General features: G+C 39.0%; 1 protein-coding gene across 1 annotated transcript; it reads right to left on the minus strand.

Annotated features, from left to right (window-relative positions):
* Nucleotides 1-5,328: 5,328 nt before the first annotated feature.
* LOC307000358 (sodium- and chloride-dependent GABA transporter 2-like) lies at nucleotides 5,329-18,593 on the minus strand. The gene is made up of 14 exons (XM_079615909.1): nucleotides 18,362-18,593; nucleotides 18,109-18,243; nucleotides 17,888-18,028; nucleotides 17,723-17,810; nucleotides 17,416-17,549; nucleotides 17,121-17,254; nucleotides 16,870-16,973; nucleotides 16,550-16,674; nucleotides 9,076-9,188; nucleotides 7,082-7,219; nucleotides 6,726-6,828; nucleotides 6,503-6,603; nucleotides 6,135-6,305; nucleotides 5,329-5,997 (listed from the first exon to the last, which is right to left on the minus strand). The coding sequence occupies exons 1-14, from the start codon at nucleotides 18,498-18,500 to the stop codon at nucleotides 5,857-5,859; spliced, it is 1,767 nt and encodes a 588-aa protein (XP_079472035.1). The 5' UTR covers nucleotides 18,501-18,593; the 3' UTR covers nucleotides 5,329-5,856.
* Between the last annotated feature and the right edge of the window lie 7,570 nt (nucleotides 18,594-26,163).

Here is a 26,163-nt window from a genome sequence, read left to right on the forward strand (position 1 = left end):
TCTTTACACAAAGACTTTACTTAAAAACTTTAGACCTACACTACCGTTCTAACTTTTTTTTTTTTTTTAGCTACTTTTAGTCTACTGTGTCACATGATCCTTCAGAAATCATTCTAATATGATTTGCTGCTCAATAAACATTTCTGATTATTATCAATGTTGAAAACAGTTGTTAAAAAAATTCTATCTGAAATAGAAAGATTTTGTAACATTATAAATGTCTTCTTTAATGTCACTGTAACGAGGTTAAATGTTTTGGGAAGAATGAGGCGGGAACCGGCGTAAGTTAACACTTTAATACCAAAAATAAACAAAACACAACATAAGTCCAGGCCTGTTCCTCTCTCGATCTCCACTGTCGTCGCTCCTCCTTTTATACTTCCGCTCCTCCGTGAGAGCTACGAGACCTTTTTTTTTAAAACAACAACATAAAACTAAACTCTTACTGAGCCCAAACTTTTGAACGGTAGTGAATAATGTTACAATAGATTTATTTTTCAGATAAATGCTGTTCTTTTGAACTTTATATTCATCAAAGAATCGGTTTTCAACATTCATAATAATAAGAAATGTTTCTTTAACATCAAATGAGCATATTACAATTATTTCTGAAGGATCATGTGAAGCTGAAGACTGGAGCTATGATGTACATCACAGGAATAAATTGCTTTTTAAAAATATATCCAAATAGAAGTCTGGAAATAGTCCAACGAATATAAATAAAAACGTACTCATCCAAAATTGTATCCACAGCTGGATCAAATCGCTATTCAAAATGCAAACGCCCCGCTCTTCTTCTGAGGAAAATGTGATCTCTTTGTCACTATCCAGGACGAGCTGAAGAGCTTCCTCACCTCAACATGATGATAAAGCTTTTTATGGTATCTGTTTACCATTTCGCATAATCACCTCAACACATTATCTTATGAATAGCGCGCTCTGTGCGTGGGTGTGTCACATTAACGATAATTAGCTGAGCCAGGAGAAACTGTACAGCTCTTTAGTTTCATACATATTACATTGCAGGAGAATATTTGTTTTAAATGTGATTTTATTTTATTTAAAAGTAGACATTTCAAGCTTTTTCAGACATACGTTTCATGTTTGTGTGATAAGTGTTTGACTGAGTTTCTGTTCATTATTTAGACATCTTTCAGAAAGATTCTCGTGGAGACCGCAACAGCTGAACGCACACCCTGTTCATTTTCTTTATTTTACAAAAACACAAAGATTTGTTGTTATTGTGAGTGTGCACAAATAAAAGTAGACCCTTTACAGTTTATAAATATGTATAATGACTTGTATGTTTGGCCTGAAATTACAGAGTATTTGGTAACACTTTACAATAAGGTTCATTAGTTAACATTAGTTAACTTCATTAGATAACATTAACTAATAATGAACTGCACTTATACAGCATTTATTCATCTTTGTTAATGTTCATTTCAACATTTACTAATACTTTATTAAAATCTTGTTAACATGAGTTAATGCACTGTGAACTAACATGAACAAACAATGAACAGCTTTATTCATATTAACTAACATTAACACATATTAATAAATACTGTAACAAATGTATTGCTCATTGTTAGTTCATGTTAGTTAATACATTAATTGATGTTTAATAAATGAACCTTATTGTAAAGTGTTACCGAGTATTTTATGTTGTTCACGGGGTTGTGAGGAAAAAATCCAAGAGAGCACATCAGTGCGATCTTCGGGCTCAGAGGGTTAACTTGCCAATCTAAAATAAATGTATATAGGTACTAAATAACTACACAGAATATTGTTAAGGCCACATTAGTCAGAGTAGCTCCTGTAATACAAGTAAATACTTACCTAAGAGTATTAACATGATGTAACTAATCAGGAGAGTAAATTGCCAAATCATAAAGATAGGCATTACAATTTAGCAAATCGGCTGGGACCACATTTACTAGCCGCTGGAACATAGCAGGAGCATTTTGCATCCCAAACGTCATTATAGAGTACTGTAAAAATGAATCAGGTGTTACAAATGCTGAGATACCGGAGGCTCTAGGTGTTAAAGAAACCTTACAATATCCCCTTAGTAAATCCAGTTTAGTGACATACTTCACTGAATATACACCTGCAACAATAGGAGCGCCAAATACGTGTAAAACGAGTGTTTCCCTCAGGACTGATAAACACATAGGAGTCATCAAACAACTCTCATTAAGAAATAGGGTCTGTCAGAGTGTAATGTTAGAAAATGGCTAGCCCTAAAAGACAGTCGGAAAGGTGCAACCAGTCAAAGAAAAGCTTACCACATTCCTAAAAGCGTCCACTTCAAAGACACTGACAGGCAAGTGGGTCGTCTTATATTCAGCATCTTATATTCGGAACAATGGTATTAATATAATTCATACATTTTATTATTAATACGTTAAATAAAATAATTAACAAAGCACCACCTCTCGTACGTATTGTGATGTTTTGGAGCAGCCCAAGCATTTATCATTGCGCTGTGTGAAATACATACTGAACGGCGGCTCAAAACACCCCAAACGCTTCATGAACATGAGATACGCAAACTACATCTCTCAGTTGGATAAAGAAAACCAGTGTGTGTGTGTTTTATAACGGATGCTCAGAGAAAAGCTTGTTTTGGAGACGTTTGTGAGGATCAGTGGTGTTTATGGGCATCAGATGCTCCAAACGTAGACATGATTGCTTGTTCTGACAGAGGAAATGTTCACTGATGACATCGATCCGCCTGCGGATCACTGCGTTTCCACACATTCAGAATGTTTTTATTTGTCATTTGTATTTTGGTGTTTAATAATTCTGAATGGATCCGTATAGTAGCTATATGCAATACTTTGGTGTCTCTCTGTGGTCTTGTTTGGTATGGCAGGTTGACTTGTGCTTAAAGTTACTGTATAACTGAGCAGACTAAGTACTTTTAAGTTGTAAAGAATGTCTGCAGACATAAATTTGCAAAGTTTGTTAGTAAAATACATTAAGCATGTCACACCTGAAACTACACCCTGTACATCAGTGGTGCCCAATCCTGCTCCTGCCGATCGACTGTCCTGCACAGTTCATCTCCGCATCACTCTTTGTAGAAACTGTTTATCTGATTTAGTCCAAGGCAAAGGGCTGACACAATCAACCATAAAAGGGCTCTCCCACAACAGGGATTGGATAGAGGGGAGCTGGAGTCAAGTCAAGTCAAGAATATTTGTATAGCGCAGGGGTGCCCAATCCTGCTCCTGGCGATCGACTGTCCTGCACAGTTCATCTCCAACCCTAATCAAACACACTTGCCTTTAATTTTCAAGTGATCCTGACGTGCTCTGAAGACCTTAATTGGTTGCTTCAGGTGTGTTTGATTAGGGTTGGAGATGAACTGTGCAGGACAGTCGATCGCCAGGAGCAGGATTGGGCACCCCTGGTATAGCGCTTTTCACAATACAGATTGTATCAAAGCAGCTTCACAGTATTAAATTAAAATAATAATAAAACGTCCATGTTTGAATGCTAATCAATAGAATTATTCATTGATTAATTCAATTGAATATCCCCAACTGAGCAAGCCAAAGGCAACAGTGGCAAGGAAACGAAAAAACTCTATCAGGTGACCTAATGGTGACCTATAACTCCATCAGGTGACCTAATGGTGACCTAAAACTCCATCAGGTGACTTAATGGTGACCTAAAACCCCATCAGGTGACCTAATGGAGAAAAAAAAAACTTGGGAGAACCCAGGCTCAGTCGGGGGCCACTTCTCCTCTGGAGGTTATGAACTAGAGGCCGGATTTAACTGTAAGATTAAAACATTTTTTATGAATGCCTGGTTAAAGAGATGCGTCTTTAGTCTAGTTTTGAACTGGGAGAGCGAGTCTGAGCAACGAACAGTATCAGGAAGGCTATTCCAGAGTTTTGGAGCTAAATGTGAAAATGCTCTCCCTCCTTTGGTGGACTTAGATATCCTAGGTATAACCAAAAGCCTCGAATTTAGTGATCTTAAAGAGCGCGATGGATTATAGGGCGATAGAAGATCCGTTAAATAGACTGGAGCTAAGCCGTTTAGGGCTTTATAAGTCAGTAACAATACTTTATAATTAATACAGAACTTTATAGGTAATCAATGTAGTGATGATACGATCGGTGTTATATGATTACCAGCCTATTGGCATGTATGACAGGTTTTACAATACCATGCCACATCGGATTTCAAACCTGGTCAAAAAAGTGTTTCAAAATGCTGTTATAGGTTTTTGTGAAACTTAGATGTCCAGACCATAAACTGACATGAGCCAAACACAACACTTGTTTTTGTAAAACTGAAGGAAATACCACTTGATAGGGGGCAGTCTAAATCTGCGGCACCAGGATGGGTCCACCTGCTCATTAGTACCTTATTCTCAAGGTAATAGAAGGTAGTATTGTTGAGCTGCAATCAACTGATCATGGGAAACCCAAAATTGAAGAGGGTCAAGCTTTGGTGACAATTTTTAGGAAACGGGCTAACTCTTCAAACCGGAGACAGAAGAGGAGGACACTTTTGAATTGTCATGGGCCAGATCCTTCATCAACATTGGGCCTAAAAAAAAGAATCAGACAGGTCAACGTTCTAATTTCTGTGCCTGTGCGTAATGGCACAACTGGGAAAGACAAGTTGTGAAACAATTCATTGGTTGTACAAAAAATCCCATATCAATATAAAACACTAACCCCACAAGAGGTTCGATCTATTACTGTAAAGGTAACACATCTGCAAGCAAAAGCGACTGGGTTGCCCCAGTATCCATCAGAATGCAAATCAGCCTCTGATCCTTAGGCCTTCCTGTTGCAGATACTAGTCCCTTAAAAATAAATGGACCCTATACAGAATCAGGAATTATTTCATAGCCAGGAACAGTTCCTTTTGGGAGACAAAGGGACTTTCTTAATCAAGGCCACACTTTTTTTTCTAATGTGAAACTTGTGATGGCATCTGCTTTCGCTTAAGGGACAACCAGCTATAACATGTCTGACTTTGAACATTAAACACATGACAGTAAACATTCTCTCTCTCATTCTCGGGTGGATGGATGACGACTTTACCTGACTAGTTGCAGAAGGCAGAGACACTGACATAGATTTTTGGTCTTTTGATAGGAAGACGTTTTTGTGAGCGAGCACAAACCCTTCTGCTGAAACTGCAAGACACCTTCTGTTCAATCTGCTCAAATTAATTTAGTTAACTTGTGATTAAATTTAGTGCATGGCAACAACTGCAACATACTGTAACTTTTACTGTAACATACTGTAAAGTAGATTACGGTAAAGAACTGTACAATTAACAAGACTTTTTTTGCCTGTATTTTACAGGACAATTTTTTTAATTGGAAACAAGCTCCAAATTATATCACCATCTACTGGCTTTTAAAGGTTCTGATTAATTAGACATTTTTAAATTATTTAGAGACTAAATAGAAAATAATCAGGTCACTGATTCGGGAGTGGATGGTCTGACAAGGTCTGAGATGTTTGCAATGATGGCAGTTGTGCTATGATATAATAATGATCTAGAAACATAGAATAAGGTAAACCTTATGCTTGCCATGGGGATAATAAAAGGATTCCCACGGTGAATGATAAACATTTACATTTATTCATTTGCAGTTTTATCCTAAAGCAATTTACAAATGAGGAATATCACAAGCAATTTGTCATAAGAGGAAAATCAAGTCATCTCGCTCAGCCCGGGGTATTGAACAGATACTCCCTGTTGCTAGACATGAACAAATGGGGTCCTGTTTAAACAGTTTTTATGGAGATTCATGGCTGTAGTTATGAAAAGATTGACCACAAAATATATTTTTTTAATGTTTTTTTTTCTTTCAGTGTTCATTTTCACAATCCTCTATATTCATCCTGACTAAGTCTTTCATCTCTGTGGTGAAAGCAGTTTCCTTCATTTCAGCTCGTCGCTTACTGCTGAGAGGAAGGTTTGTGTCTGGATTACACAGGTGAAGCCAACGCTGTCAAGACACACAAACACAGAGAAACAACACTTTGGTAAGTGTTTAGTTTATAGATCGAATTGGTTAGTTGTGTAGATGTGCTAAACATTTTCATCCCTGTTTTGATGACATCTCAGTGGCACTTTCATCCTCACCTGTTTCAAGCTTCCTTTCCCAGCAAACATTCGTCCCATCGCCCATCCAGGCACTAGCAGAATGGAGGACAGAGCTAGGAGCCAACCAAGTGCATATGCCCAGTCTGGGTACACATACCAACGGTTAAACGTCAGGGGCCGGTACTCCACCACAGAACACACAAAAGTCGCCTGAGAATAAACAGAAGAGGAAGAGAAGTTTAGGGAAAATGATTGGAAAGAAAAAAAGACAGTAAGAACTGAGGTTAATTTAAGTGGTTATGGAAATGAAATGCCTCAGGTCTGAATAAAAAAAAAACAGATTGACTGTTCTGAACAATAAATCATCAGTGAAGCCCAAACAGATGAAGAAGTGCAGAGACACTAACCAGGGACGCGAGAGGAGTCAAGTATTTCCAGCACAGCATGAATATGTAGTTGGGTCGTGAGTTTGTCATGTCTTCAATGATGTCAAACATTCTCTCAGCTCCTGTGGTTAGAGAGAAAAATTATAAGCTTTCCAATACTGCCATTGTATTCTGTTGGCTTTTTATGTTAAGGTAAATTTTTGTAGTGTATGTGTGTGTGTGTGTGTGTGTGTGTGTGACTCACCAAAGATCCAACCCATGGCCAGAGACTCAAACGCAGACAGAAACAGAAGATTGGCTCCATTGCAGGCATAGTAGTCAAACAACTGGAATACATACATCCCCCCCTGCAGACGCAAGACCCAACGCAGTTAAATAGGACTGAGGAAAACACAGGTGTGCCCTACACAAAAACACCTGTCGTATAGTATGCATAGGATCTGCCATGATTTCAAACAAACTAAATTTGTCATTTGCAAATCCATATTCATATAAGAACCATATTCATAAAATCTTTCACTTGGAAAGTTGAGTCACAACTGTTATCTTTGACCTTTATATGTTTACTCTCTCACACACACAAATACACTTTTTTCTGACCTCCGTGACCATGAAGAGCTGCCCGACGAAGCAAACGAGACAGAAGAGCAGGAGGAAGATTTCTCTGCGTCCCACTCTGCGCAGCACCGCCGGGAACAGATCGATTACTGATGTAACGACAGCTTCCACTGCAACAAACTTCAAAGGGAAACACAACAAAAGCACACACACTGTGAACACTTTCAGAAGAAAGAAATGCATCCCAGCTAACAGACTTTTGATATAAGAACGTTCTCCAAATGTTCAGTGTTGGTTCCGGGAATGTGAAAATGTCCAGTGTTCTTGATGAACTTTGTTTTAAAAGGTACACAGCAAAAACTCCAGAGTTAAATTCACTCTCCTGTGAGTGTATTTGGTTCCAGCCTCAAGAGTGTAAAGTGTTAAAATATGAGTGTTAAATTAATACTGAAGAGTGTTACAGTTAATGAGATAATTAAGTGATACATGAGCATTATTGAAGACACCTGATGTTAACAAGCAGAATCACCAAAGGAGAAAATCTCATTTTTAAGTCGCCATTATGGAGGTCAGTGTTTGCTTTAGTTGGGCTCTTGACCCTTAATCTATTAACTTTAGATTTTGTTTGGCTACTGTGTGAGTTATGACAGCTAGATAAACAAAGAGATAACGTGATCAGGTGATGTTGGATTAAAAATAATCATAATTTGATCTGAGTCACTAAACTTGTGTTAACATTGCTGATTACAGCAGCTCTCTGATTCTATAGCATATGGTTTTCAGCGTGTTCTATATAATCAAAAATATTCTAACAAATAGTTGTTTTGATTAAAAAAAAAGACTGACCCTTATTATTTATTTAAGCACACTTGACATCAATAATCAGCTTGTGCATCTCAACAATGGTGACAATAATAAAGCATGTGCATTCTGGGTACAACCAATCAAAACTCATTCATGGCTCCCATCATGCATTGCTGTATGAATAAATTATGATCTGAATTGTCTTAGTAATTTCCTTTTCCTAATTGAATATTCTTTTTGTCACCATTGTTGAGATTCATACACTGATTCTTGATGTCTGTGTATGCCTAAAATAATTTTTTTTAACTTATTTATCAGAACCATTTATAAGAAATCCTTTAGATTAATGTATATCATCACTGAATTTTATGATGTAAATTCACTGTGATGCTATAATCAATAATATTAATTTAAATCAGGGATTAGGCTCTAAATAAATTCAGTGATTCAGGTGATTATTTTAAGACATGACCACCAACACCTGATCACCTTTTCTTTTTGTTCATCTGTCTATTATAACTCAGTTACAACATTAAAACAAAGTCTAATGTTAAATATGTAAGGGTCAACTGGCCAACCAAAACAAACACTAATCTCCATAATGGTGACTTAAAAAAATAGGTAACACTTTATTTTGATGGTCCCTTTTGAACATTCTGTTAACTGTGCAACTACATGCCAACTAACTCTCATTAGAGTATTATAATAAAGAGCAAACTCTTTATTGTGATGCTCCTCCAACAGACACTCTACTGACTATAAGTAACTTTGCAACTACATGCCAACTTATTCTAACCCTAACCCTACCAGTCTACTAATGCTCTACTAACACTCTAATGATAGTTAGTAGACATGAAGGGGCAATGATACTTATAGACAACAGAATGTGTTAAAGGGACCATCCAAATAAAGTGAAACCAAAAATTAGATTTTCTCCTTCAGTGATTCTGCTTGTTAACATCAGGTGTCTTCAATAATGTACAATCATAACTCAATTAATCAGATAATTATCTAATTAACTTTAACACTCTTGAGTGTTAATTTAACACTCATATTTTAACACTTTACACTCTTAAGGCTAACCCTGCGATTTGTTAGCATTAAAATTCTGAGAAATTTGCCTACATTTAGACATGTATATTATTTAGATGTGTTTTAAATGGATTTGTTCGTTTCCAGTTTCTTCAGTTGAAAGTATTGCGACGTATGTGTATATGTGAGTTTATGCTCACTTGTGTATCCAGCCCCAGCAATATAATCATGATGAAGAAACAAACAGCCCACAGCTGAGGGAAAGGCATCATGGCTACTGCCTGTGGAAAAGCGATGAACGCTAGTCCTGGACCTGAAAGAGAGACAGATCTGATGTTGAGCATTGCTTTAAAGGTCCCGTTTTTTCTGTGTTTTTGAAGCTTTGATTGTGTTTACAGTGTGCAATATAACATGTGTTCATGTTTTCGCGTGTAAAAAAACACAGTATTTTTCTCAAAATGTACTTATCTGTATACCGCTGTTTTCACTGTCCTAAAAACAAGCTGATGACTTCCTTGTTCTATGAAGTCCCTCCTTCAGAAATACGTAACGAGTTCTGATTGTGTCAGCGGTTCCTGTGTTGTGATTCGACAGCAGCTTAGCGCACGTTGCACGGAAAGGTCACGCCTCTTACCATAACAGAGAGATGCATGCGCTCAGTGTTATTGTAAAAATGGCCAAACAAAGGTGATTTGACTCCGGGATGAAAATAACAGCGTCTCGACGACATGGCGACAAACACTCTACAAACGCAATTCTTCCTCTTCTCTGTAGGAGCGCAACAAGACCACGCGCCCTTTTTTGTGTATTCCTGTGTGCGGAGGTTAGTCAAAAAACTGTTCTAGTGACGTCATTAAAGCAGGAACTAGAGGGATGTAGTCCAAACCGGCCGTTCGCTGCTGTCAGGTTTGGTGCAGGATGCCGAAGACGAGGACATGGGTACTTGAATGCAGTTAGTTTATTAATTAAATGACCTCTCAGGAACAAAGGAAAACACTCAAGGACTTCAAAACACACTACCTTACAACGACGACGACCAACAAACACTGAGGGAAAACACAGGGCTTAAAAGAACTGGGGTTAATGGGAAAATTAACAAGACACAGGTTTCGGGAATTTCTAATTAAACAGACAGGGAAAAACTAACAGGACTAAACCAAAAATCACAAAGACAGGGGGAAACAAGATCACAACAGAGAACAAAACACATTAACAATGTGAGAGAACCAAACCGCGGTCCCCCTAGCAAGTATACTGCAATCCTCCCCCCCCCCCTCTCCCCCCCAAAAAAATTTTTAAATGGGAAACTTGACAGGCACAAAGATTGGTTCTTGGTGCTCAGGAACAGACACCGGCTCAGGAACGGGAACAGACACCGGCTCAGGAACGGGCTCAGGAACGGGAACAGACACCGGCTCAGGAACGGGAACAGACACCGGCTCAGGAACGGGAACAGACACCGGCTCAGGAACGGGAACAGACACCGGCCCAGGAACGGGAACAGTACACCGGCTCAGGAACGGGAACAGACATCGGCTCAGGGGCGGCCGCGACGTGAACCATCTCTGGATCGGCAGACGTGGACGGGACCGGCTTGACGGGCTCTGGTGCAGGATCAGCGGGCTCTGGCGCAGGATCAGCGGGCTCTGGCGCAGGATCAGCGGGCTCTGGGCGGGTTAAGATCAGCACATTATGGGACTCGGAACTGGACGGGATCAGCGTTTCTGGTAACATGGGGCTGGACTCATTGACCAGAACTGATGCGTGTGTAGCCCACACACACAGAATCGCTGCAGACATCACCATCAGCGCAGTGTCGTCTTGGATGTACTCGCGTGCTGTGTGTTCAGTCACTGTCGGACAGGTGACGGGCTCAGCTTCGGATGGGCAGACTATGGGTTCGGACAGATTGACGATGGGCTCTGGCTCTGTCAGGTTGACAATGGGCTCAGGACATACCGGACTTGAAATAGGTTGAAGGGGAAGATCCTCTACCACGTAGTTCGATCCACACACCCATAGCGTGTGATCAACGAACTCCAGAAATGACAGATTGAGATCTCCCACCAGAATCAGCTGGGCAAGCGGGTCCTTCAATCCACCCCAGAAACTCTACCTCAACTCTTCCTCTTCCAACGTCATGTCACTGTAGAGATCCATATACCGCCCCGCATAATCCTCGAGTGAGAGCTCACCTTGAAAAAGGATAGGTGTGTTAACTGGTATCACAGTTTTCTTCCGGTGACATCTCCTCTGGCTCATCTTCGGTTATTTATTGAGGTTGGTCGTTCTGTCAGGTTTGGTGCAGGATGCCGAAGACGAGGACACGGGTACTTGAATGCAGTTAGTTTATTAATTAAATGAACTCTCAGGAACAACGGAAAACACTCAAGGACTTCAAAACACACTACCTTACAACGACGACGACCAACAAACACTGAGGGAAAACACAGGGCTTAAAAGAACTGGGGTTAATGGGAAAATTAACAAGACACAGGTTTCGGGAATTTCTAATTAAACAGACAGGGAAAAACTAACAGGACTAAACCAAAAATCACAAAGACAGGGGGAAACAAGATCACAACAGAGAACAAAACACATTAACAATGTGACAGAACCAAACCGCGGTCCCCCTAGCAAGTATACTGCAATCCTCCCCCCCCCCCCCCCCCTCTCCCCCCCAAAAAAATTTTTAAATGGGAAACTTGACAGGCACAAAGATTGGTTCTTGGTGCTCAGGAACAGACACCGGCTCAGGAACGGGAACAGACACCGGCTCAGGAACGGGCTCAGGAACGGGAACAGACACCGGCTCAGGAACGGGAACAGACACCGGCTCAGGAACGGGAACAGACACCGGCTCAGGAACGGGAACAGACACCGGCTCAGGAACGGGAACAGACACCGGCTCAGGAACGGGAACAGACACCGGCCCAGGAACGGGAACAGTACACCGGCTCAGGAACGGGAACAGACATCGGCTCAGGGGCGGCCGCGACGTGAACCATCTCTGGATCGGCAGACGTGGACGGGACCGGCTTGACGGGCTCTGGTGCAGGATCAGCGGGCTCTGCCGCAGGATCAGCGGGCTCTGGCGCAGGATCAGCGGGCTCTGGGCGGGTTAAGATCAGCACATTATGGGACTCGGAACTGGACGGGATCAGCGTTTCTGGTAACATGGGGCTGGACTCATTGACCAGAACTGATGCGTGTGTAGCCCACACACACAGAATCGCTGCAGACATCACCATCAGCGCAGTGTCGTCTTGGATGTACTCGCGTGCTGTGTGTTCAGTCACTGTCGGACAGGTGACGGGCTCAGCTTCGGATGGGCAGACTATGGGTTCGGACAGATTGACGATGGGCTCTGGCTCTGTCAGGTTGACAATGGGCTCAGGACATACCGGACTTGAAATAGGTTGAAGGGGAAGATCCTCTACCACGTAGTTCGATCCACACACCCATAGCGTGTGATCAACGAACTCCAGAAATGACAGATTGAGATCTCCCACCAGAATCAGCTGGGCAAGCGGGTCCTTCAATCCACCCCAGAAACTCTACCTCAACTCTTCCTCTTCCAACGTCATGTCACTGTAGAGATCCATATACCGCCCCGCATAATCCTCGAGTGAGAGCTCACCTTGAAAAAGGATAGGTGTGTTAACTGGTATCACAGTTTTCTTCCGGTGACATCTCCTCTGGCTCATCTTCGGTTATTTATTGAGGTTGGTCGTTCTGTCAGGTTTGGTGCAGGATGCCGAAGACGAGGACACGGGTACTTGAATGCAGTTAGTTTATTAATTAAATGAACTCTCAGGAACAACGGAAAACACTCAAGGACTTCAAAACACACTACCTTACAACGACGACGACCAACAAACACTGAGGGAAAACACAGGGCTTAAAAGAACTGGGGTTAATGGGAAAATTAACAAGACACAGGTGTCGGGAATTTCTAATTAAACAGACAGGGAAAAACTAACAGGACTAAACCAAAAATCACAAAGACAGGGGGAAACAAGATCACAACACAGAACAAAACACATTAACAATGTGACAGCTGTAGGCTTTGAAAGGGGACTTCTGTTAAAGACAACGCTTTTACTATTTATAAATTGCTGACTCTGTTACCCAAACTCTAAATTAGTATGCTAGCTGCAACCATTTACATCCAGTCTTTGTGCTAAGCTAGGCTAGCGGTGGGTGCGTCAAACAGACTTATAGCATGCACGGAGATGAAAAAGGTTTATATGGACTTATCTAACTCTGGGGGATAAGGAGGCTAATGTCCCAAAAAGTCAGAGTGTTCCTTTAAATAAATATCTCGCTTGGCATTGAACTTTGAGCTTTATAATTTTACAGGTATTATTTATGCCCTAACAGCAACATTACACACTAGCTAAAGTAAAAAAAACTGGGATCACGAAGAACAGGACCTTTAATATACACAGCAAAATCCCCAGTGTTAACTTAACACTGCTCAGTGTTTATATGAGTCCACACTCAGAGAGTGTTAAATGAACACTGAAGCAGTGTTAAAGTTAATGAGATAATTAAGTGATTAATTGAGTTATGATTGAGCATTATTGAAGACACCTGGGACCTGTTTCAGAAAGGAGGTTAAGCGAAAACTCGGAGTATGTTAACCCTGAAATGAGGGAAACTCTGGGTTTTCCGTTTCAGAATGGGAGGTAAATCAAACCTGAGAAAGCAGAGTAAGTCAAGCCCGTTTCTGAAAGAGAGGTAACTTATACTCAGAGTCAGTTACCATGGTAACTTACTCTGTGAACCTAACCTGGTCGGGAGCAGGTTTTCTTCGGTAAACCCAGAGTTTCTTGCGGCCTCCTCCTCTTTTTTAAAGAGGAAGCAGTGTTTTAACACTTAATTTATTCATTCTGTACATTTATTTATTGCTGTTTTTACTGCTGTTTTTAAATTTTTTATTAATAAGATGAAGTCTATATACTTAGATATAAACTTAGATTCTATAGGCTACTCCACATACAAATGTGAATGTGTAGATTGTCTGATCTCTAGACACATAATATTAACATTACCTCTGTAGGCCTCTCTATGGCAGCAGAAACTGTTTCATCCCCATCGTCCGGTGAAGATGAGCATTTGGTCGAGTGCACTTTATAATAGGCCTACTATTTGTCATAATTTCTGGTGTATTGAGTAGGCACTTACAACTGCCTGGGGTTGTGTTGGGACAGGAGGCTCCAAAAGACAGATATTACCATCAGAATCTTTTGGGACCAACGACATATACTGACGCTTTTGAAAATCGTCTACATCCAACGCACATGGCACCCTTTAGCGTCAATATGAGACGCAGATAGAAATGGTCCAGAAGGCGCCTCCTAGCGGTCTAACCCTAACCCTACCCCAGACCTAAACCCAACCATAACCGAACAAATCTCTGTGCGTGTCATATTGACGCTAAAGGGTGCCATGTGCGTTGGATGTAGACGATTTGTCAAAAGTGTCAGTATATGACGCCCTAGGATGAGAATGCGTTGCAAAAACCCAACCCAAAGTCAAATAAATGGAAATATTTAAAATACCCTATATAAAAAATAACACATATGTAGACGTCTTACATTTTATGAAGGCCCTTGGATCTCCGGGAGTGACTGATTCTGATGAAGGAATTCCCTCAGCCAAAAATGCTGCTGCACTGCTAGACACTGGATGCTATTTAGTTATTTAATATGTCAAATGTTTATAAAGTCAGGTAGCCTACACCCATGATATTCTCAAGCCTTACCTGATTTAATTATGTTTTTATATTTTTTATTTTCAACTGCTGCCACATTCTTTTAATGCCTGCAGGATTGCACATAGCCTATATGAAAATTAAAATTAGGTTGAATAACTGTTCTTCCAGTTTCACCTGATATTATAACAGTTACTCTAAAATAGTAATTAATTACTAGCTGCAAATGACATCTTCAACAGTGTAATTAGATTAATGTAATTACTATCTTTAGAAAGTATTGATCTACTTATTATTAATTACTAAATCCCATATCAACCTCAACCACTTGAAAAACACAAGGAGAGACAAGAAATTGCACTTTTAATGCTTTCAAATTAACAATACAATTGCACGAATTATTCTTGAATTGACCAAAGTGTGTAGAGGGAGAAGGTTACATTAAAAATATACCTTTTAAAACTGTATGTTAAATCCACTATAGTTTTACACAGAATTGTGTATATGCAATAGTCTATGCAGCATTTAATGTAATTACATCATATTTTATTTTAAATTACAGTAGAATTAAGAGTAATCCCTTTAATTAAATTACAATATTTAGATTACTTGGTAATTAATTACACCCAACACTGTATAACAGTAATATAACAGTAATTCCTCTCTTTGTCTGGCGCTGTTGCCATGGTTACTCATAGTATCTGCGCTCCATTGATAATGGCTTTCTATAGCTGTGGTGCACGCGCTTAACTCTGAGTCAGTCAACTTAGAGCTGATTGAACTAACTAATTTCAGCTGATCTGTAACCGAAAACTCAGAGTTTCCCATCTCAGGGTAAGTCAACTCAGAGTTCAAGTTTTAACTCAGAGTTGGTTGAACCTCCTTATTGAAACAGGCCCCTGATGTTAACAAGCAGAATCACTGAAGGAGAAAATCGTGATTGGTATGTCACCATTATGGAGATCAGTGTGTGTTTTAGTTGTGCTCTTGACCCCTGAATCATTAACTTTATATTTTGTTTGTCTGCTGTACGTGAGTTATAACAGCCAGATGAACAAAGAGGATGATGGTTGTTTTTTAACATTATCAATATTTCGCAATCATTTGACCTGAATCACTGAACTCATATAGAGCCCATTTACTGAGTTACTTTTACTTTATTGATTATAGCACTGCACTGTCATTGGAACTCATAATATTTTTTACTTTTACAGTGTAATCCAAACAATTTCTTAAAACTTAATCACATCAAAACCTTTTTTTTTTTTTTTTTTTTTTTTTTACATAGACAACAAGAATCAGCCTGTGAATCTCAACAATGGTGACAATTATAAAGCATTTTGCAGTGCATTCTGGGTGCCACCAATCAAATCTCATTCATGGCTCCCATCATGCATTGCTGCATGAATAAATAATGAGCTTATGTTCAGAGGTGATCTGTTTGTCACCATTGTTGAGAGTCATACACTAATTCTTGATCTCTGTGTGTGCCTACCTGAAATATTTTCATTATACCCTTAATAAAAGATTTTTTATTAATTTGATCATTTGGATTTAATTGAAAAGTTTAAAAAAGAATACTTGACAAGGATAGTGCTGCTATAATCCATAAGATAAACTGAACTCAGAAATGATGCTCTCAGTGAGTTCCGTGCTTCAGGCCAACTATTGATTATGTTAATACATAACCGACACCATCAGATCACATTTTCTCTTTGTTCATCTGGCTGTTATAACTGAATTACAGCAGCCAAATAAAATCTAAAAATATTAAAGTAGTGGTCAAGAGCCCAACTAAACTAAACACTGATCTACATAATGGTGACCATTTTACATTAATTTTCTCCTTCAGTGATTCTGCTTGTTATCATCAGGTGTCTTCAATAATGCTCAATCATAACTAATTCATCACTTTATAATCTTTCACCTTAGTTTCAACTGATTTTTTTCAGTACCTGATTCTGCCACCTCATCAATGGGGACGCCCTGTTTGTGGGCCATGAAGCCCAGGACTGAGAACACAGCAAAACCAGCGACCAAACTGGTGCCACTGTTCAGAAGGCAAAGCCAAAAGGAGTCCCTGATAGACAGATAATATAAAACTCATGTATTGTCTGGCATCTGCTGGCTGAGCATCACAAGCAACAAGAACATCCATCATAGTACACAACACAACTAATAACCCATTTTTTATTCGTAGTTCATTCCTAATTGTTCACTCATTTATTTGTCTGCTCTATGGTACTGTCTTTTTATTAAAAGCAGCAACACTCACCTGTAGCAGTTATTGTTGTATTTATTGTAACTGCCCAATACAGTGAGAGTGCCAACAGACAAACTGTAGGAGAAAACAATCTGAGCTCCGGCCTCCATCCAAACCTACACACACACACTCCAATTTCAAAATAATAATTGTTTCATTTTTTGAAAATTTTATTACAGTATGTGTTACTAGTTACGGCAAATAATCATACTTTTTATTTTTAAAAATAAAAATAAGTTTGTGTTAATATGAAAAGGGGTAACCTGTGAGTCCGCAAGAAGGGCCGGTTGAGGGTACAGGTAAAACACGACCCCCTGCAGAGCTCCGGGAAGAGTCAAACCACGAATCAGCAAGACCAGCAACATCACGTAAGGAAACGTGGCGGTAAAATACACCACCTGCAGACACAATACACAGAAAAGCTCGTATTAATTTGAGGCCAAAAAAAACCCCAAACATTTTTATTACCAATGAGAGTTTTTTTTTTCGTTCAGGCACACAACTGAAACTAATTTCTTGACCTCCGGGCAATAACAGACACCATAAGTCCCATACTTCCCTTGCCTGTCGATTTGACTCCTTTCCAGATGCAGAAATAAGAAACGATCCACATTGCAATGAGACACAGAAGAAGCTCCCAGTTGATCTTACCGACCTCCTCAATACCCCCAGAGAGAGCAAGCACTCTGCGTCTGCATGATGTGACACGACACATGGAGCCAGAAAGATAAATATGCTTTTTTATCGTAATAAATTACTTTATTTATTTAATTTATTTAGCTTATTTCTATAAAACTGTTTTCTGTGCACATAAGAACACTTGTATGTAGTTATTAGTAAAAACTGTCATATAATGTGTTTATACTCCCAGAACTCAGTCGCTGCAGAGGTTGAATTAATCTGTGTTTTCCATTTGAGGGTCAGATTCTTTGCAGCAAGATTTACACATTCATCTACGACAGAGAGAAAAAAACCCTTCTTATTACAGCATATTATTCAGATGAGTTTTGTTTGCTTAATTTATTATCACCTGTGTTCCACTTGTTGTCACAACTGGCCCATGGAAGTTGGGATCTGAAAGAGAAGATGAGGTAGAAAAGCGCCCAGGCCAGAATGATGATGTAATGCATGCAGCTGTACACCTGAATGAGCTGTCCCGCGTAGCCGATGCCTGACATAAAGTAAAATCATATGTTGTTAAAAGTTGTACGGTCTCTTCAGGAAGCAGTTTTGCTGCATTATGACTCTCACCCTCAGCCAGAGGACACAGACGACGCCAACACGTAATGCCTCCCTCCTGTGTGAACTGTCCCATTGCTGTGTCTAGCAGGAACAGAGGAAGCCCACAAGCAGCCACAAACACCAGGTAGGGTATCAGGAACGCACCTGAGAACACACCAGTACAATAAAACATTATTAAAATATCACAAACAGAGTGCTAAGACAGTGTGCTGTTCAATACATTCAAAATAATTGAATGAAATACACTATTGCTGCCTCATACCTCCTCCGTACTTGTAGCAGAGGTAAGGAAACCTCCACACGTTCCCCAGTCCGACCACATTTCCTGCCACAGTTAAAATAAACTCTGCTTTACTGCCCCAGTTGCCTCTCTCTTCTACTTGTCCTTCGATGGTCTTCATACCGTCGCACCGTTTTCACCAGTTCTCTTTGAACCTGCTGTAATTCCACAGTGGTGGAGGATGTACTCAATTATGACACATGCATCATTTGAAAAACAAATAAGACAGTGGGAGAGTCGGGCATGATTCAGGTAAAATATGAATTTTAAAGAAATAAAAAAATATCTGAATATGTAAAACCTACAGCCTCTGGCCTGCATTCGTTCAGTCAGCTGCTGCTACTGAGTTATAACAGTTTTAAGGTTTTACTGAGTAACACTAGTAGAAGTATAGCAGATAAATTATTATAGAAGCAAATATTGTTTATCACTTAAAAGCTCTTTTAAACTCATTTAAAACAAAAACAAAAAAAGGTCAGATTATCTGCCATTTTTATACTCATTCTTTGTTTTTTTTCCTCCATTTTGTGAAACAAAGTACCTGCCTTTTTGCAATTGAGAACCGAAACCCCCACTCATTTACAGTTTTTGACCTTATTTACTGCCCCCTGCAGGCTTTTCACTACATCATATTTAATTTCTTCCCCTTTTCCGTAAAGGTAATCTGTGTACAATATCATAAGCCACAACATATCATAAGCCTTCTCTATATTGAAAAACACCCAGACTACTACATGTTTATTAATTTGAGCCTTTCTTATCACCATCTCTAGACTGACACCAGACCAAATGACCCGCTAAATAAACGGGTCCAGATCGGATCCGCGGTGCATCCGCTGCTTCATCAAACGGGTCCAGAACGGATCCGCGGTGCTTCATTAACGGGTCCAGAGCGGATACGGGTAGGGTCTGCCGCGGATCTGGTCTGGATCCACAATCCTTATCTGTTCCGGATCCGTTGCGGTGTGCAAGTGGACTCCGTTCCGGACCCGTTTTGCGGATCCGCCCCGGAGTCTATTGCTATCAGGGTTACTTCAGTAAAACTTTAAAACATGACCTTTCTTCGACATCCCACTCGGCCACAACAGCCTATACCTGCTTGAATGGGTTTTATCTTTCCCTAATCTTATTATTATCTTTAATGATGATAATTTTTTTATCATCCTAACACAACTAACACTTTTCCTGAAGAAGTCTTTCTCACCCTCGATAGTGCTCTCTTCATTTCATACATTGTAAACTCTGCCTCTATTCACATCCCCTCTTAAGATTTTAGGGTTTTCTCTAACATATAGTTTCTGCTAATACTTCTGCTTTTCCCCATCTGTAACTGCTCATTTATTTTTATTTCTTAGAACTGCTATTCTACTGTATCTCTGAATCCCACTCATCTTCCTATCATCACCATATACAGAATCATTAATTTCCCTCCAATATTTTATCTTTGTTATTCATAAAACACTCCTCGCCCAGCAAACCCAGGACGTCAATGTGACGTCAGGAAGACGTTGGACTCCAACTAATCCAACGTCAGTCAGACGTCATATTTTGGTTGAAAATGAAAGTCGGGTTGACGTCTAAACCCAACGTTTGTTTGACGTCAAGCTCCAACGTCAGACAGATGTTGAATTGTGGTTGAAATAAGCACCGCAAAAAAATGTGACATGCATGGCACCACATTAAATCTCTGAAGATCTCAGCAGAGGAGGAGTCAACAACTCAAACAGCATTACCAGCTTCACTTATTACTAACCAGATTTACTTTATTTAATTCCCGTTTTAATGAAATCAATAGTTGTATTTTAAAGTCACCATGATGGTGGTTAGCGTTTGCTTTAGTTGGACTCTTGATCCTTGACTTTTTTATATTAAACTTTCTTGGGCTGCTCAAATTGTGTTTATACAGTACATTTGTTGTGGCAAAAAAGCTTAGAGGAAATAAAATCAAGTGATGTTAATTGATAATGATGAAGTCATCAACTTGTAATTGTCTGAATCACTGAATTTGTGTAAAATGTTTAATTTAATTGGACTTGTGCTATTACTGTTTTTTTTTTTTACTATAGAAGCCATCTGAATTTGCAGCATGAGAACAATATTGTTGATCAAATAATATAAAGGATTTTTAAAACATTTAGTACATTAATCTTTTTCCTTTACATTATTACTTAGCCATCAATATTCAGTGTATGACTCTCGACAATGGTGACAATCAATGAAATGCTTCATGCTGCAGTGCATACTGAGTACCACCAATCAAAACTCATCCATATCTCCCAGCATGCATTGCGGCATTGATAAATTATGCAGCTGGATTTTTTTGTAGCTTGTTTTATGCTCAGAGTTGATCTGATTATCAGGATATTTTGTTTGATTTTCACCATTGTTGAGATTCATACACTGTTTCTTGATGTCTATGTAATGCCATAGTTTTTAAAGTTTTTGTGCACGAAAAAGTTTTTAAAAAGCAAGTGTATTATTTGATAAACAACACTGCTAGATATGCTGTTGAATCAAATAAATTATATTATGAATAAACCAAAATTAAAACCACAAGTCCTATATAATCAAAGCATCAGACACTTAAAAAGATCAGGGATTCAGGCAATTACATGATGATATCAACATCATCGTCGCCATCATCATCAAGAAACAGCCAATATCACCTGATCTCATGGCTTCTTCAGCTACAACAATTATGCTTTATAGATACACAGTTATAGCACAAAATGTTTTATATCATAATCAAGGGTCAAGACCACAACCAAAGCAAACACAAACCACCATCATGGTGACTTTAAAATACAAAATAATGATTTCATTAAAACGGAAATTAAATAAAGTAAATCTGGTTACTTTTAAGTGAAGCTGGTAATAAGTGTACGGCCATGCATTTCACCTTTTGGTTTGGTTTATTCCAACCAAAATTCAACAACTGTCCAACGTTGGAGCTTGACGTCAAACAAACATTGGATTTAGACATAAACCCAACTTTCATTTTCAACCAAAATCCAACGTCTGACCGATGTTGGAGTCTATATCCTGTGCCTGCTGGGAAGAGTGATTTTTTAAATGAAAATTGCCCAAGAAAGCACTGTATTTGTCCGTTTGAGGTTTAGAGCCAAATAGGATAATGTCTGTCTTTTTTTATTTTTTTAGAGAAATTTTTATTTTTTTAAAAAAATAATAAAAAGAGGTAACAAATCTAAGAGAGAAAAGTTTTTGAAGAGAAAAAAACATTTAAAGAGAAATGAGAAAACATGCAGAGAGAAAAATGATTGTGTTTCAGCGCTATCAGGGTCATGTAAATTTCAGACAAATGCACCATTAATATAATCTTTAAGTAAGTGGAGGCACTTAAGGTCTTAACTTACGTATTCAAAGCTCTTCACGGATTAGCCCCTATTTATATATCTGAACTTTTAAGCAGTGTTGGGGAAGCTACTCTGAAACTGTAGTTTGACAAGCTACAAGCTACTTGTAAGTTAAAGTAGTTAAACTACAGTCAAGCTACCCTTTTGGAAAAGTAGTTAGCTACACTACAAATTACTATCAAAAAGTAGCTAGCTACATTGAAACTACTTTTGATTTTTTTGAACAACATATATTATAAATAACTGAATAAGTGTCTGAGGAATGTTTCAAGTAAAATATTTAGTGTTTAAAACAATGCAATACAATTATGATTTCAAAGAGTATTGTTTTATTACACACAACACTATCAAATATCTCAGACTGTTTGTTAAAAGTGAAAAATTGCAACAAATATGAACTTGGACAAATAAGGCCATGGGTAGTGGTGGGCGGTATACCAGTTCATACCGAAAACCGGTGTATATTTTCGTTACGATATACATTTTTAATATACCGCCATACCGATGTATTTAATTACACAACGTTCGGAACGAACGTTACGCTGCGCGGCACTGTTTCAGACGGACCCTTTACAATGTTGCGAGTCGTGGTGAGGGTAAGCACAGCAGTGCTCTGGTGTTACGTTACAGGGAAGATGGATACTGTAGAACTAGTAGAACATGACACAGAAGAACTTGTGCCAAAAAGAGGGGCTGTTGTTTGGAGGTTTTTTGGTTTCCAAAAAAAAAAAAAAAAGGTTTTGAGAACCGTTCATCCAATCGACTTCACAAGGGAGTGCAGTGTCGCATTTGGAGCAATATAAATGGACACGCGAGACGCAACATTCAGAATTAATTCAGAATTCAGACACGTTCAGAATTAATAAACTTTTAGTACACTACCCAGTCAACACTTTGATCTCACAGTGATCTCTCCATATGATCACAATGTGAGGTCACAGTGAGTTAAAAGTGTAACCGCACTGTGCACTCACTGTGTGCTCATATTATGGTCACAATATGAGCTCATCCCAGCTAAAAATGTTATTGGACGTGGACTCCAACATCACTCAGATGTCAAATTTTGGTTGAAAATTAAAATTGGGTTGACGTCTAAACATGTTTCTGATGTCAGGATCCAACTTTATTAAACAACTCCACAAATAGCATTACTAGCTTCACTTATTACAAAAAAAAAGAAAAGAAAATTTGAGAAAATCTCAAATTGTAAGTCACCATTATGGAGATCAGTGTTTGCTTTAGTTGGGCTCTTGACCCTTATATTATTAACTTTAGATTTTGCTTGTCTGCTGTCACTGATTATTAACAGTCAGACGGACAAAGAGAAATTGTGATCTGATGGTGTCGGTTATGTTTTGGCATAATCATATTGTGATCTGAAATAAACGAAACCTATTTAGATAGTTTGGCTTGACTTGTTAAAACAGCAGCTCTCTGATTCTAAAGCATATGATTTTCAGTATTTTAATATAATCCAAAATATTTATTAAACATTGTTCTGATCAAGAGACTTTTAAATACTTTATTTAGAAACACAGACATCAATAATCAGCCTGTGAATCTCAACAATGGTGACAATAATAAAGCATGTTGCAGTGGCTGCCACCAATCAACTCATTAATGCTCCCATCATGCATTGCGGAATTAACAAATTATGATCTGATTTGTCGAAGTAATTTCCTTTTCCTAATTGAATATTTTGCTCATCACCATTGTTGAGATGCATAGACTGAATCTTCATGTCTGTGTGTGCCTAAAAGGAAGATTTTTTTTTTCAAAACAACTTTAAAATAAATTATTCCGTATTTATTTATCAAAAATTCTGGATATTTTTGTAGAATCACAGTTATACTGTAATAAACAACTTAAATCTAAATCAGAAATAAGAGTTCAGTGATCAAGGTCAAATTATGATTGTCATAACATAACCAATAGATCACTTTTTTCTTTGTTCATCTGTTATAATAACAGCAGGCACACGAAATCTAAAGTTAATAATATAAGGGTCAAGAGCCCAACTAAAGCAAACACTGATCTCCATAATGGTGGCTTACAATTTGTGATTTTCTCCTTCAGTGATTCTGCTTGTTAACATCAGGTGTCTTCAATAATGCTCAATCATCACTCAATTATTAACTTAATTATCTCATTAACTTTAACACTCTTGAGTGTTCATTTAACACTCATATTTTAACACTTTACACTCTTGAGTGTGGACTCATTTAAACTCCCAGGAGTGTTAATTTAACACTGGAGTGTTTGCTGTGAACACCGGAGCTTTTGCTGTGTATATACTTCAAATTTTCTCTTTCTATAACAAACACAACAGCCAGAGAAAATCTAACATCAAATAGTCAAGGCCAAAGAGCCCAACTAAAGCAAACACTGACCTCCATAATGGTGACCAAACCAAACAACTACTTTCAAACCAACTTCGACATCTAAACCTCTTTTAAGAGGATCAGTCCTGTGTCTGCTGGGAAACTTCCCGCTAAACCCTTATAATAATGTTAGGGGATAATGTTCTATCAATGTAATCACTAAACATTTTTAAAATGTTTTTAGAGACTGTTATCCTACTTTTTAGGAGAACATTCTGGTAACAAAAATAAAATTAGCTACAGAAACCATAACATAATATAATGCTCTCAAAACATTCATAGAACAATAACATTTCTAGCTGGGATGAGCTCATATTGCGGCCATGAGCACACAGTGAGTGCGCTGTGAGGTTACACTTTTAGCTCACTGTGAACTCACATTGCTCACGTTGTGACCACATGATGAGATCACTGTGAGATCACCGTGTTGACTGGGTACAGAACAGCGCGAGCGGGAAGCGGCGCACCTCGAGCGGGCAGGGCTTGATCCTTTCTACTCCAAACAGTGTACAACACCATACCAACCCCAGTCAATTTGCACAGGTGGGGGATGAGGGATCCCCCACTGTACAGGTTGTGTGGTGGGAAAGGAACAATGGCGCACATTCTGTCAGGGTGTAAGACCGCATTTACACAGGGGAGATACAGATGGTGCCATGACAAGGTGTTGGCAGTGCTCGCAGACATCCTTGACCAAGAAAGGAGGAAGAAACAACCAGCCAAAGCAAGACCACTGCTGAGCACCATCGCCTTTGTGAAAGAGGGCCAAAGACCTGTCATCCACAGCCAAGCCAGGCAGAATCTCCTGCAGTCAGCCCAGGGATGGGAAATGGAGGTTGATCTTGGGATGAAACTTCACTTCCCCGAGGCGGTATTGTCCACAACTCTAAGGCCTGACATCATCATGTGGTCTCCAAAGGGAGGGAAGATCATTCTGCTGGAGTTCAAGGTGCCATGGGAGGAGGGCTGTGAGGAAGCTGCAGAGAGGAAAAAAGCCAAATACCAGCAACTTGTCCAAGACTGCCAGGACAAGGGGTGGACGGCGTGGCTGATGACGGGAGAAGTTGGATCCACGGGCCAAATGGAGGGTGTTGTGGTTAAGGGTCGAAACACCCAGTGAAGTTTGAGGACCACCTGATGACCTCTCTCCCAGGCCAAGACTTCATCCATTCGAAATGGGTGTATGGTTTCATCACAGATGTAAATGGTAAATGGTAAATGGACTGCATTTATATAGCGCTTTCATAGACCCATGGCCACCAAAGCGCTTTACAATTTGCCTCTCATTCACCCATTCATTCATACATTCATACACCGACGGCGGTGTCAGCCATGCAAGGCGCCACTCAGCTCGTCGGGAGTGTATTATACAACTGTTAATCTATAAATGAATCCCTCCCTGTGATGTGACCCTTAATTTGAAGCAAGATAATTTGGACGAGTGACTTTATTGTATCAGACAATACTCACTTAATACTCCCAACTTATTGGTCCAATTTCGTTTTGAGATTTATTACCCCCCCCCTCCCCCCTCCCCCCCCCCTCCCCCCTCCCCCCTCCAAAAAAAAGCCACACGCACAAAGAGATAACTAAATTCAAATGATTACATTAAGTTTATTTTTGTTTTCTTCTTGTACTTAATCACAAACTCATGCATGCATACAGATTTAAAATTTGCACAAATTTTAATCCCATAGAAAGTTAGCAAACACAAAGTTACACATTTGGAGGAGTTTATTGGGTAGCACTGAAAGTATTGGATATCATATTTGTGTTTTTATACATGTTAAGCTGGTTTAACAAATTAACTTTTAAGCAATTAGTAAACCATTTTAATCACTCCAAATCTATCTAAAATATAAATGACGACATATTGATATATACGACATATTTTAGTTAAAGATACACATTATATTGTATATTTAGTTTGAAACCTTCACACACCCCTCCATTGCCACTATATTGTGATAGCTGCATTAAAAAGTGCCCTAGTGTTAAACATCTTTAAATAAACTTAAATCACAAGTTC

This window comes from Phoxinus phoxinus, assembly GCF_949152265.1.
Source record: "Phoxinus phoxinus genome assembly, chromosome: 1".
Classification (NCBI taxonomy): domain Eukaryota; kingdom Metazoa; phylum Chordata; class Actinopteri; order Cypriniformes; family Leuciscidae; genus Phoxinus; species Phoxinus phoxinus.

Excerpts from the sequence above, each read along its gene's own strand:
- LOC307000358 (XM_079615909.1), bottom strand. The coding sequence starts at position 18,500 with ATGAAGACCATCGAAGGACAAGTAGAAGAGAGAGGCAACTGGGGCAGT. Across the intron at positions 18,029-18,108 it reads TCTGTGTCCTCTGGCTGAGG|GCATCGGCTACGCGGGACAG; the intron begins GTGAGAGTCATA and ends ACTTTATGTCAG. Across the intron at positions 5,998-6,134 it reads GGAAAGGAAGCTTGAAACAG|CGTTGGCTTCACCTGTGTAA; the intron begins GTGAGGATGAAA and ends GTGTCTTGACAG.